At 40.9% G+C, this 14129-nt stretch overlaps 2 protein-coding genes across 2 annotated transcripts in view; both read right to left on the minus strand.

Annotated features, from left to right (window-relative positions):
* Nucleotides 1–13236, minus strand: part of LOC125458288 (protocadherin gamma-A11-like) — a 199301-nt gene extending 186065 nt beyond the window's left edge. The window contains exon 1 of the mRNA XM_048543453.2: nt 10724–13236. Within this exon, the coding sequence (XP_048399410.1) occupies nt 10724–13189 (2466 nt within the window). The 5' untranslated portion in view covers nt 13190–13236. The remainder of the gene's footprint in view (nt 1–10723) is intronic.
* LOC125458398 (protocadherin-10-like) overlaps nt 1–13427 on the minus strand; it is a 106408-nt gene extending 92981 nt beyond the window's left edge. Inside the window, exon 1 of the mRNA XM_048543654.2 lies at nt 13305–13427. The gene's annotated coding sequence lies outside the window, so the exon portion shown is untranslated. The remainder of the gene's footprint in view (nt 1–13304) is intronic.
* Between the last annotated feature and the right edge of the window lie 702 nt (nt 13428–14129).

A 14129-nucleotide genomic window follows, 5' to 3' on the forward strand; every position in this document is an offset into this window, starting at 1 on the left:
GAACCAGCCTCAGCCCTATCTCTGTAACACTGCATATCCCACAGTTAATCCACTTAGCCTACACATCCTTAGGGCATTGGAACAGATTTTTTTTGAAAAATTGTTGCTTGAAATGGAGATTTTCATGTGCAAAGATGCTTATCTCACCATTAAAGAACTTTAATAACATTTACTAAGGCAGAGGTTGCTGGAATAAAAAAAAACTTAGCAGGTCTGGCAGCATCGGTCAACAAAAATCAGAGTTAACATTTCGGTCCGGTGGCCCTTCCTCAGGTCAGCCATTTCAGCTCCTAGTGATCACTGCCTGAGTTCCTCAAGACCATCTGCAAAGCTCATTAATGTTCAACCCAGTCATAAATGACCTTGTGTTGTTTTTCGAATGACAAATAATAACATTTGTTGATGACTGCTCAAGGTAAAATGCCATTCTCAACTTCTCAGAAACTGATCAATCAGTGGCACTAAGCGAAGCAAACTTGAACAATATCGAGGCTTGAGCTCAAAATGACATTTAACGTTCAAGTGCTAAGCAACACCGTTACTGACAAGGAAATTCTTAGCATTACACTTTAATGGTCAATGGCATTGCTGAATACTCAATGAGCAACTATTGATCAGAATGTGAACGCGACCCAACAGCTAAACACGATGGCTTGGAGAACAGTTCAAAAACTCGGAATGCTGCGGTGATTATCTCATCGCTATTATCCCAGTGCCTACCTACAGTTTACGAGACACAAAACAGGAAAATGATAGAATAGTCCCCTCTTGCCTGGACAAGTGCAGCCCATGAAAGTTCGGAGTCTGCTTAATTGGCACACTGTCCACCATTCACCTTCTTCACAACTAGTGCACAGGTAGAAGGCAACATCCATAAGATGCACTGCAGTAATTCGACTAATCTATTTTAACAGTATCTTGCAAGCCCATTACCACCGACATGTAGAAGGGAAGCAAACACATTGGGACATTATCACTTGCAACTTCTATTTCAAGTCAGCCACAGTCCTGACTTGGAACTTTCTTTTCATTTCTTCATTGTCACTATGTCAAAACCTAGAATTCCCTTCTTAACATCACCAAGGCATCCAAAAACACGTGGAAGCATCTCAACAAGGAAGATTTACGAGAGCAACAAGTCATGGATGAGCAATAAGCTTAGTCAGCAGTACTCACTTGCATTGAATCAATAAAACAAAATAGTGAAATATTATGTTATAAAACAGAGGCACAAAATTGTTATGGTACAGGAAGAGGTCATCTATCCCATGGTACCTGCACTGATTTTATTAGTTAGTGCCATTTTCCTGCTTTATTTCCGACATCCATGCACATCATTTCTGTCTAAATAATCATAAAATGCCTTCTTGCATGCCTGAGTTGAATCTGACTTCATGGTATTTCCAGACAATGCGTGTTACATTCTGATGATTCACATTGTGAAAATGTTATATTTCTCACATAACTACTGCTTCATTTGCAAATCACTTCAAATCTATGCTGTCTTTTGTTTTCTTTCACAAACTGGATATCCTTCTTTAAATAATCTGCTCAGAAACGACTATCTCTGAGCATCAACTCAAAGACACCTACAGTCCTCTGAACCTTCTTCTCTTCACCTTCCCTCTGACTCTATTCCGCCTTCCCAACCTCTCCACCTCCTGTCGGGTATTCACCATCCCCCCTAACCTTTTGCTCTCCAATGCTGAATGCTCTGTAGTCAGCAAAGCCTCGGCTTTGTTCCTTTGCATCTCCACCTTAAAGAATTTCGAGCATGACATGATGCCAAACTCTTCTTCTGCCATCTTTGCCTCTGTGCTCATTTCTTTGAACAAGAGTCTTCTTCCCATCCCGCAGGCCCCTTCACCCAGTTCCAACATTCTCCCTCCACATGGACCCCAGGTTCCGCCCTTTTACCTACACTGGATATTTATATTGAGAACTGTTGATGTGACATTAATTGCCTCAATTTCACTGCCCCCTCACCAAATCCAACCTATTTCCCTCTGAAGTAACTGCACTCTGTGCACTCAGATCTAACCCTGGCTTTGCAATTAAGCCTGCTGATGAGGGTGGTGCTGTTGTAGTCTGGTGTACTGACCTCTACCTTGCAGAAGCTGAGCGCCAACTCTCAGATACCTCCTCCTGCCTTTCCAAGGATCATGACCACAACATGGCACATCAGGCCATTGTATCCACTACAGTTATTTACCTAATTTCAATCAGTGATCTCCCCCTCTCCAAGCCCATCTGCTTCCAAGTTAATAGTCCTTTAAACCTGCGCAACTTGCTTCTGAATCCTGCCAAAAATCCACAAACAGGACTGTCCAGGCAGACACGTTGTTTCAGCCTGCTCATGCCCCACAGAACTCATCTCTTCATTTCTTGACTCAGGCTTCTCCTCCCGGTACAATCCCTGCCCACATATATCCATGACTCATCTGACACCTTATGCCAGTTTCATAACTTTCAGTTAACCAGCTTCAGCAACCTTCTCTTTACCATTGACGTGCAATTCCTTTCCATGCCCATTCTCCACCAGCAGGGTCTTAGGGCTCTCTGGTTTTTTTCTTTCCTGGAGCAAAGACCTGAATCATTCCCACCCACCACCACGCTCTTCCATTTGGCCGAGTTTGTCATCACCCTCAAAGTCCTCTCTTTGAACTCCTCTCTTGTTCGTCAGGTAAGAGGGATTGCCATGGGCACATGCATGGGCCCTAGTTATGCCTGTCTCCTCATGGATTATGTGGAACATTCCTTGTTCCAGTCCTGTTCTGGCCCCCACCCACAACTCTTTCTTTGATGCATCAATGATATCATCGGTGCTGCTTCCCATTCTCATCTGGAATTGGAAAACTTCATCAATTTTGCCTCCAATTTCCACCCTGACCTCACTTTTCCCTGGTCTATCTCTGACTCCTCCCTTCCCTTCCTCGATAAATCTGTTTCCATTTCTGGGGATAGACTGGCCACTAATTTCCATTACAAACCCACAGACTCCCACAGCTACCTGGACTATACATCATCATACCCCACTTCCTGTAAGGACTCCATCCCATTCTCTCAGTTCCTACGTCTTCGTTGTGTATGCCCAGATGAGGCCAACTTCGACAAGGGACCCCCTAAAATGGCCATCTTCTTCCTCAACAAAGGATTCCCCAGCTCCATTGTTGACAGGGCCCTCAACCAGGTCCAACCCACCTCCCGTACTTCTGCCCTCAACCCTTCTCTTCCCTCCCGCAGCAGCGAAAGGATTCCCCTTAACCTCACCTATCATTCCAACAGCATCCACATCCAGAAGATTATCAGATGCCATTTTCACCACCTCCAGCAAGATGCCACTACGAAACAAATATTCCCTTCCTCTCCCTTGTCTGCTTGCTGCAGGGACCATTCCCTCTGGGACAACCTGGTCCACACTTCGTTCATCCCCAACACCTCCCTGCAAGCTGATGGCACCTTCTCCTGTAACTGGCGAAGATGCAACACCTGTCCTTTCACGTCCTTTTCCCCCAGTATCCAAGGGCCCAAACGCACCTTGCAGGTGAAACAACACTTCACCTGCAATTCCCAGAATCTAGTCTACTGCATTTGCTGCTCACATGCGGTCTCTTGTACATTGGGGAAATGAAGCATAGACTTGGTGACTGCTTTGCAGAACATCTATATTCTTCTCACAAAAAAGACCCTGAACTACCTGTTGGCTGCCACTTCAACCCACCACCCTGCTCCCGAGCCAACATCTCTGCCTCTGCCTTGCTGCAGTGTTCCAGTGAAGCCCGATGCAAGCTGGAGGAACAAAATCTCATTTTCTGCTTGGGGACCGTACAGCCCTCTGGGCTCTATATTGAGTTCAATAATTTTAGAGCCTAAAGTCTCCATTGCCCCAGCACCACCCCCCCCCCAACCCACATACCAAAACTTGTTACCACATAGTCTACCTTTACACACCCGCTGTTGTTCATCACTAACAGTACCCATTAACAGCTATTCACCATCCCAGCATGATCGTTAGTAACTCCTTTGTCTGCCCAACTGTGTTTCTCTTTCTTTGGACTCAATCCTATCATTTCCTCTGTAACACACCCACCTCTCTATTTTCTGCATATAAATTGATGTTTTCCCAGCGAACATCAGTTCTGTTGAAGGGTCACTGGACCTGAAACGTTAACTCTGTTTTCTCCTCCACAGATGCTGCCAGACCTGCTGAACCTTTCCAGTAACTTTGTTTTTATCTCTGAGCAGATGTTTTCCAAATCAAGTATGTTATAACATAATTCGACAGCAATTGGAAGTTGAACCTGCATCTCTTGAGTTAGAGGTTGGGATAATTCCACAACTATTGCATCACTACAGTCTCGTTGCATTACTATCTTTTTCTGTTGCAAAGACCGTTTCAAGACTTGATATAAAAGTACACATTTTGTCTCCCTGTTCTCACCCAAGCCAACAGTAGATTTTCATCCACGTTGTATTCACATGCTCTCTTAAAACATTTGAAAACCAGTTTGTTAGTTGTCACTCTAAAATTATTTATTGTTCTGTCGTCGTGCTATTTAGTTGTACACCAGTAAGTAGCTGGGGAAATAAATGAGTGTAATGGATCCATTATTAACCGAAGCTGAGAAAGTACTCAAAGGTACCCATGCAGAAGTTGCTTAGAATTTTCATCGCCCTTATTAAGCAAACCAAGACCCAACATTACCTACCTTCATAGCACTCTCAAGTGTCATGTAGCGTTTCATATTTGGTTCCCAATCTTCATCATCCTCCAACCATATCTCTCTTATGGAACACAAACACAGAAATTGCTGGCAAAGTTCAGCAGATCTGGCAGCATTCATGGAGACAATTCAGTTCTGAGGAAGGGTAATTGGACACTAAACATTAAAACTGAATTTTCTCCACGAATACTGCCAGACTTGCTGAGTTTTTCTATCAATTTCACCTTTTGTTTCTGATTTCTATCATTCATGGTTATTTCTGTTCTTCATTCTACTGGAGCGCAATTTGCAATTATTTATTTCTCTTTGAACGATCAGACCATCTGTTTAATTTGATTTGGTATGCGCATTTGGGGACAGGCCCTTTGCATTGTCAATTTATTCATTTTGTTGCATACAAACACATTAAATATGACCATGATTTGTTTGTTTTTGGTTTGAATTCTACATTTCCATCTCCACCCATTATGCTTTGATTCCTTTACCAACCAACTATCTATCTTTTCCTTAAACCACAATGACCCCATTTCTACCAAGTTCTGAGTCAAAGAGTTCCATTGTCACGCAACACTCTGCAGTTTAAAAAAAAAATCCTCGTCTCAGTCTGAAGAGGGAAACACAAAATTATGAAATAATTCCTTTCGATCATTGTTTACCCATAAGAGGGATTTATGTCCACATTCATAAGGCCTGTCAGGATATTAATACGACAATCAAAACACACATCAACATTGTAAACTCTGGTTGAAAAAAGAACAATCCAAACTATTCTCATTAGAAAGCCCATTCTTCACAGATATAAATCTAGTAAACCTTTCCTGAACCACATCTAGTGCATTTATATCCTTCCAAAAATAAAGAACCTAAATCAACACAGAGTTTTTAAAACGGTGTCTTACCAATTTCTGCATGGTTAATTTGTAAAATTCTTATTTCAATGCCTGTCATGATAATGAATAGCATTCAGTTAATATTTAATACGTCTTGCTCCTCATTCCCCTCTGAACATAAAAGTTCTGTAATTGTTCTGTATTGGAGTAACAGTTTTTTTTTTCTTCGCATCAAAATGAACAATGTTACAGTTCTCCAGTTATAGTCCATATCCCTACATACTAAACAAAACCATACCCATCTGCAATATCCTGATGTTCATTTACAATATGCTTTCCTCCTCAAACCTCACACCTATCTCTGCATAATCTGCAAATTCAGAGGCAACTCTTTTGCTCTCTTCATCTATGTCATTGACGTAAATTGTAAAATATTTGAGGCCAAGACATGACTCTGCTCAAGACATTTTGCCCCTCAAACAATGAACAATTTCTGCAAAATCTGTTTTCAGTCAGACAGTTAAGCATCTATCAATGCTAGTATTTTGCACAAAAAATTACCAGCTTTTGATTTTGCACAATAACCTATGATTTACCACCTCGTAAAATGTGTTCTGGATATCAACAAAGGATGCATGTAAATGTTTGTCTTTATCACCAGCAAGATATTCCTTCAAACAGCTCTAATAAACTGGTGACACATACACTGCCTATCAATCCACCTTTATCCTCTTTAACGATCAATTTGACACTTTCCCCAGGACAGATGTTAAGTCAATTGCTGATAGTTTCCTGTTTTCATTTTCAATTACTTTTCAAATAGAGGGATTGACTCTGCTACATTCCATTCTGATTCAATCTTTCCAGAATCAATGTAATTATGAAAAAAAACACCACAATTATTATTTCTATGGATTCCCGTTTGAAGTCCATTATGAGGTGAAAACTTCTCAGCTCACAGCTCCATCAGTTTAGTCAGTACAACTTCTGTAGTGCTTTCCCACATTTTTTCCTGTCTCCCTGCACCAACTGTTTTACAAGTATTAGTGGAATTTTGAAAAATGTATTCTCTGTATTGGAGACCGAAGCTGAATATTTGTTCATTTCATCTGCTATTTCACTATTGTCTATGGTTCGTTTCTTCTTCTCACTATCTTGAGAACAGGCATTTGTTTTAGATACTGTACTCTGTTTTAAAGACCAATATCAACTTATGCCATCTGCTTTGAATTTCTACTTATCATCCTCTAATATGGTAATTTGTGGCATCTAATTCATTTTATTTTTCATTCATTCTTGTTCTTTAAGTGAAAGCCAAACATCCAAACTTTCTGCAGCTTTTATTTTATGTTTGATGCTGCTTGTAGCTTGTTTTGTTGGCCATCGATGATAGGTCATCCCTTCCGATTTTGTTTCTTTATAGTAGCAATACACTTCGTCTGAACATTCTGAAATATCCCCTTAACTGTCCATCCTCAAACTGGTATCTGAGTTCACGACAGCGAGCTCATTGCTTTCCTTAATGAAGCATAGAATTATCATTTAGATCCAATCTTTCGCTTCTCAAGTGGGTGTAAAGTGCTATCATGTTGCAGTCGTTGCTATGTCAAGGGACATAGTTCAGAAGACATCAATAGATCCTGTCACATTACATCACATCTGGTCAGATATGACGTATTCTGGTCGATTTGACAGCATAATACACTTAGAAACCACCACGAAAGCCATCCTGAGATAATTGGAACTGCTGATGCTGGAGACTGAGATAACAAGGTTTAAAATTTCCCACCCCCGACCTCATACCAAGACCAGCTCAACTGGTCCTCACCTCCTTGACCTTTCCGTTATTTCTGCCACCTATCTACTCGTCCCACATCACTGACCAACCCCCACCCACTTCTTAACGACTGGCCTCACCCTAGCGGCCTTGACCTGACTGTCTTCTCTGCTACCCACGCACCACTCCCTCCCAATTGACCAACCCCGATCCCAACTCCCTAATAACACTCAACTTAACTGGCTCCATTCCCGCCTCCTTGACCTGTCCGTTTTCTCTCCAACTACCTGCTCCTTTATCCACTTTCCATCATCACCTCCCCATCTCTATTTGTCCTGGAGTCCCCTTCCCCTCCCCCATTTCTGAAGAAGGGTCCAGACCCAAAACGTTAGCATTCCTACTCCTCTGATGCTGCCTGGCCTGCTGTGTTCATCCAGCTCTACACCTTTTTATGAAAGCCACCCTGGTTATAATTATTAATTTGATTATTCAGATTAGTTCAGATTAAATTATTCCTGGATTACTTATATCCCTTTATCACAAGCATCCAATGTTTCTTCATATATATTTTGAGCTATATAACATTAATAATAACAAAATGACTTTCACCTCATCAGTATTGGCTGTAATTAATACCATGAGTCCCCAAAAAAATCTTACTTCTCGAATATTGCCAAATACCCATTGAAAATCCAGTTTAAAAAGTTGAAATACTTAACGCAATAAGATACCTGCGGATATTTCTATTGTATTTTTCGTTGCAAAATTTCATTTGTTAAACTGCTTTCGGATGACCAGTCTCGTTGTCTATCACGTGTACCATGCATTGAATAGATTAGAACTGTTTTCTAAATTTGGAAGTAACCTGTATGATAGACTATTACCGTAGTATTCACTTATTCCTTGAATATTAAAACGGATTCTCTGCTGTCTTGCCTTAAATGTTGTATTTTGAGATAACATAAAAAACAAAAAGAACAAAAATGAAGTACAGCATAGGAAAGGTCCCTTCAGCATTTTAAGCCTGTCCTGATCATCATGGTCTAAGTAAAGTAAAAAAAAACAAACCTTCTGACATCAATTTGTGCATTAACCCTCTATTCCGGGGCGGCATGGTGGCTCAGTGGTTAGCACTACAGCCTCACAGCGCCACAGACCCGGGTTCGATTCCAGCCTCGGGCGACTTTCTGTGTGGAGTTCGCACTTTCTCCCCGTGTCTGCGTGGGCTTCCTCCGCGTGCTCCGGTTTCCTCCCACAGTCCAAAGATGTGCAGGTTAGGTAGATTGGCCATGCTAAATTGCCTTTAGTGTTCAGGCATGTGTGGATTATAGGGGGATGGGTCTGGGAGGGATGCTTCAAGGGGAGGTGTGGACTTGTTGGGCCAAAGGGCCTGTTTCCACACTGTAGGGAATCTAATCTAATCTAAAATTCCCTCCCTATTCGTGTAACCATCCAAGTGTCTGATAAATGTCACCAATGTGCCTGCTTCCACATCCCTTCTGACGTTGCATTACAGTCTGTAATCACACTCGGCAAGAACAAAAAAACTCACCTCTCATGTATCCCTTAAAATTTTCCCCTCTTACCTTGAACCTGTGCCTCTGTGTAACTGAAACTTCAAATCTGAGAAAAAAAGCCTATGACTATCCATCCTGTCTGAGCCTCTCACAATTTTGTAGATCTCTGTGAGGTTTCCTCTCAACTGCTGTCTTTCCAGTGGAAGAAGTCCCAGTCTTTTTAACCTTTCTTCATAGCCAATGTTCCTGAGGCCAGAGAATATTCTGGTGAACCATCTCTGCACTCTCTCCAAATCTTTCACGTCATTCTGGTCGTGTGGCGACTAAAAGTGTGCACAATGCTCCAAATGCAGTCTTACAAGGTTCTTATATAGCGGCAACATAGTTGGCCAAGTTTTGCTGTCCATGAAAACTGAAAGAACTGCATGCTGTAAATCAGGAAGAAAAGCAGAAGTTTCTGGAAAAGCTCAACAGGTCTGACAACATCTGTGAAGAAAAAAATCAGAGCTTAAGTTTCAGTACTGGTGACCCTTCCTCAAAACCGTTCTCAGGAAGGGTCACTGGACTCGAAATGTAATCTCTGATTTTTTTCTTCACCAATGCTGCCAGGTCTGCTGAGCTTTTCAGCAATTTACGCTTTTGTTCTTGTACCTCCATGACTCAGCCAATGAAGGCAAGCATTCAATATGCCTTCTTGAGCAACTTGGCCTTCTGTGTTTCCATTTTTAGTGAAAGTGGAACTGCACACCCAGATCCACCTGTGTGTTAATGATTCTAAGGTTTCTGCCATTTACAGTATGATTCATATTTAAATTTGATTTACCAAAATGAATCATGTCACATTTGTCCGGACAAAACTTCATCTGTGCCCAATTGTTTGCACTTTCAGTGACTCCACCAACCTTTGTGTCACAGCAAACTTCGTAATCAGTCCCCCCACCCCCCCCCCCCACCCCGCCACAACGTTTTCCTCTAGACATTTTATATATTCTACAAACAACAGAGGATCTACAACTGTTCACTGTAAAACACAACTAATTACTGGTCTCTGTTCAGAAAAAGACGCTTCCACTGCTACCCTCTGCCTTCTATGACCTAAGCAAATGTCTTTCTAAAGTCCATATAAACTACATCCACAGCCATTTCATCATTAATTATCTTTGTAAACTCTTAAAATAAATCAATCAGGTTGGTGAGAGATAATGCAAATGCAAGGACTTAAATTCCACCCACACTGATTGAACGAAATTCCCATTTTCTGTTTTTGCTATCCAGGGCAGATTTTGCAGGTAACTGATTTGTTCGGGATCTTTAGACCTCAGTTATATCTAAGGGAATGATCAGATATGGATGGTGGTCCCACTGGCAGTCCTATCAAGTAGAGAAATCCTTTCACATATTTTTGCATGCAAACAGAAATCTGATCACTGCTCGCACATTTGAAAATTTGTGATACTCCTTCTCTATTTGACACAAAAAGAGATGAAACATGTGGTGTTTTAAAATATTGGATTGAAATAAAGCTGTTTTCTTCTGCAGCATCTGTGTAAAATGTTGATATTAATTAAATCAAAATAATGTACTGAAATCATGACAACTGATAACCAAACAAGACATTTACGTGTGTCGAGAATAAATGTTAAACTTTACTTTACGATACAAAAGCAGCAAATATTCACAGGCAAATGTATACCTTACCATCGAGAATTTAATAAAAAATCAGGTGGTATGTTGACAGGAATTGTAAATAATGAATAGAACTGAAATTACTCACTTAAGGTAATATAGCAAAAACTTGCATTCCAGAATTGTTCGAAATAATTGTGTGCCAAAATTAATTCTGAAAATTAGCTTATTTTCTTAAAACCAACTCACCTCACTGTTTACACTGTTTCTGTAGTTTTGCCAGTTAATAATTTCTGAGTTTTCTTTTCCGATAGATTCATTTCGAATATAATCTTTGTCTGTAGATGACTTGCTTGTGTTCGAGTTTATGAAACCCCTCTTTATTGACTGCAATGTTGAACATGACTCATAGCGGAAACGCTGAGAAAGTGGATCACCCCCAAATACCTCAACATAGTTTGTGGGTATTTGTAGGTTTCTACTTGCCTTTTGAATTCCATTCAGAGATTTCCTCGTGTCACTGCAACAACAGACCCCAAGGGAAAAGTGCTGACCACCTAAAGCTTTCCTGTTTTTATGGACTTTAATAGCAAGGACAATCAATATTGCCAGAAAAACAGTAGAAATTATCCCCAAGGACATTACTGCGATAAAACTCAAATCAGGAGTGGATGCTAAAGTTTCGGACGAGCTGCTGACGCTGGAAAATGTTTCTATGTCACTTCCTACCACAGATAAGATGATTGTCACTGAGGCAGAAAATGATGGTGTTCCAGTGTCTTTTACCACAATCACCAATCTTTGTTTAGAGGCATCTGTATTTACAATACGACGGGTAGTCCAAATTTCCCCCGTGTTTGATGAAATAGTGAAAAGGTTATGCTGGGTAGCCTGAAAAATTGAATAAGCAAGGAGAGCATTCTGACCATCATCAGCATCTGTGGCTGATACCTTGGCAACCAAGTATCCTGGTTCTGCAAATCTAGATATTGTCTCTACTGCTGTCGATCCAAACGCAGTTACTGGTTGAATGATGACTGGAGAATTGTCATTTTGATCCAGAATAATAACAGCTACTGAAACATTACTAGTCAGTGACGGAGATCCGGTATCTCTAACCTGAATTTGCATTTGAAACGTTTTCATTTGCTCGTAGTCAAAAGACGTCTGAGCAAATATCACACCACTGTCGGAACTAATGGAAACGTAAGTGGATATAGAAACATTCTGAACCCGAGTTTCTATGATAGAATATTTCAGAAGAGCGTTTTCTCCTGCATCTGGATCGAAGGCTGACAATGAGAATATGGAGTTTCCAACATCGTTATTCTCCATAACGTTTGCAGTATAGAAACGTTGTGAGAACCGTGGCGCGTTGTCATTTATATCTGACACATCTACTCGAATAGTTTTCTTCGTTGTGAGAGGTGGATTTCCTGCGTCTGTGCAGCTTATTGTGACGTCATATTTGGAAATACTTTCGCGATCCAATAAATCCTGAACAAGGAGTCTATAATAGTTTTTCAAAGCTGACTCTAATTTAAATGGCAATTTATTTGAAATTTGGCATTTCACCTGCCCATTTTTTCCTGAATCTCGATCTGCTGCACTGAATAGAGCGATTACAGTCCCAACTGGAATGTCTTCTGAAACTGTACTAGACAATGACATCAACGACACCGCAGGGGGATTATCATTCATGTCAATAATAGTTACCAGCACATCACAGTGACCGGGCACTCCAGCAGATCCCTTGTCTATTGCTTGAATGTTAATTTCAAAAGCTTTGTTTTCTTCATAGTCCAATTTCCCTTTCACTCTGATTTCGCCAGTTTTGGGATCCACCTCAAAGACTTCCCGAACTCTGGCAGAGCTATGGCTACTGAGCGAGTAGATTATCTCCCCATTTTTGCCATCGTCCAAATCAGTCGCGTTCAATCTGATTATTTGGGTTCCCGGAGTTGCTGTTTCCAAGACATTGACTGTGTAAACTGACTGTGGGAAAACGGGGGCGTTGTCGTTGACATCTTTTACTATTATTGTAACTTGAACAGTACCTGACCTTACGGGAACCCCTCCGTCTTTGGCAATTAGATTTAACCTGTGCACCGACGCTGTTTCTCTATCCAACTGTCTATGTAACACTAATACTGGTAGCTTTCTATCCCCGCGGTGCATTTGTATATCGAGAGTAAAGTACTCGTTAGGAAGCAGCTGGTACGTTTGTAGAGAATTATTTCCAATATCTGGATCATGAGCGGATTCGAGGTGGAAACGTGCTCCAATTGCAGCAGCCTCTGAGACTTCAAGGCGGAATTGACTTTTTGGAAAACTGGGAGCATTGTCATTCACATCGAGAATTTCCAACGCAACCTGATACAAATTGAGGGGATTTTCAAGCACTGCATCCAAAGATATTACACAAGTGAGGCTTGTTCCACAAAGACTTTCTCGATCAATTTTTTCCTTAACAAACAAAACTCCATTTTCTAAATTCACGTCCACATACAGCTTCCTAGACCCGGGTGAAATCCGCAAACTGCGAGACGAAAGCAGTTTTACATCAAAACCTAAATCGGCTGCGATATTTCCAACAAAGGCGCCTAATTGCAGCTCTTCAGGAATTGAATAACGAATCTGGCCCAAAACCAGACTCCACGAGAAAACACAGTATATTATCTCGCATTTTACCAAACAAAATGATTTAAGTTTCATTTCCAGTCAATGCATTGCAAATTTTCAGTGCTGAGACGCCCGAATCTTTATCCTATTAAACGTTATTTAGACAGTTTTGATCGATAGAATTGGTTATCTACGGTACACAAAATACCTGTTCGTCTTGCGAAATGCTTGAATTATGTCATTCCAATCTTCCAGTTTTGTCTCAAATTGCCAGTAAATTTATGCGCAAATCGTTCCGAGCTGTTTGCTGTCCAATTCTGCTCTGATCAGACGTAATGTTGCCTGGATAGTGAAAAGGGGCAGTCCGGATCCCCAACGACATATCAGCTTCTGATTGGTGAACAGAGGCTCACTGAAAGTTAACCAATCATAAGGCAACCCGTTTCTTAAAGCTGAGTGGCAGTTTTCCAGCGTCCGATACTTACATTTATTGTTGCACAGTTAAAATTGCGCTGAGTTATTTTCAGTATTCTGGCTACTCCTGGCCACTGCAGAAGAAGTAAAATGAATTAATGATCATTTTGAGGCCTAAGAGTAGAAACAGCTGAGACGAAATAAAGACATAAGAAGAACTGAAGTCAGTGTTGCTAATTAGGCCTGTCAGTTCAATTCCACTCATGCACGTTCCATTATTAGTGCATCTTGCTTTCCGAATTCAGTCACCATTGACTGCACTTTAAGGAAGAATAAATTATGAACTCGTTCTTGCTAGAAGCATAGAAGAGTCAGAAATCTACCAATTTATAACTCCAAACAAACTTAAAGTTGAGCCTACATAATCATCTGAGGCTCGGCATTCCAAATATTCACAATAATCTGAGCAGTAAATACTCCGAATTTCGGATCAACTTGGCATCCCTTTATTTTTAAATTATGTCCCCGGGCTTAGACTCCCAAGTAACGGGAAATATCTTACCTGCACCCAAAATCTCCATCTTTGGTTATTTGTATGTTTCAATTAGATCATGCCGCA

The sequence above is a fragment of the Stegostoma tigrinum genome, chromosome 13 (genome assembly GCF_030684315.1).
Source record: "Stegostoma tigrinum isolate sSteTig4 chromosome 13, sSteTig4.hap1, whole genome shotgun sequence".
NCBI classification, from domain to species: Eukaryota; Metazoa; Chordata; class Chondrichthyes; order Orectolobiformes; family Stegostomatidae; genus Stegostoma; species Stegostoma tigrinum.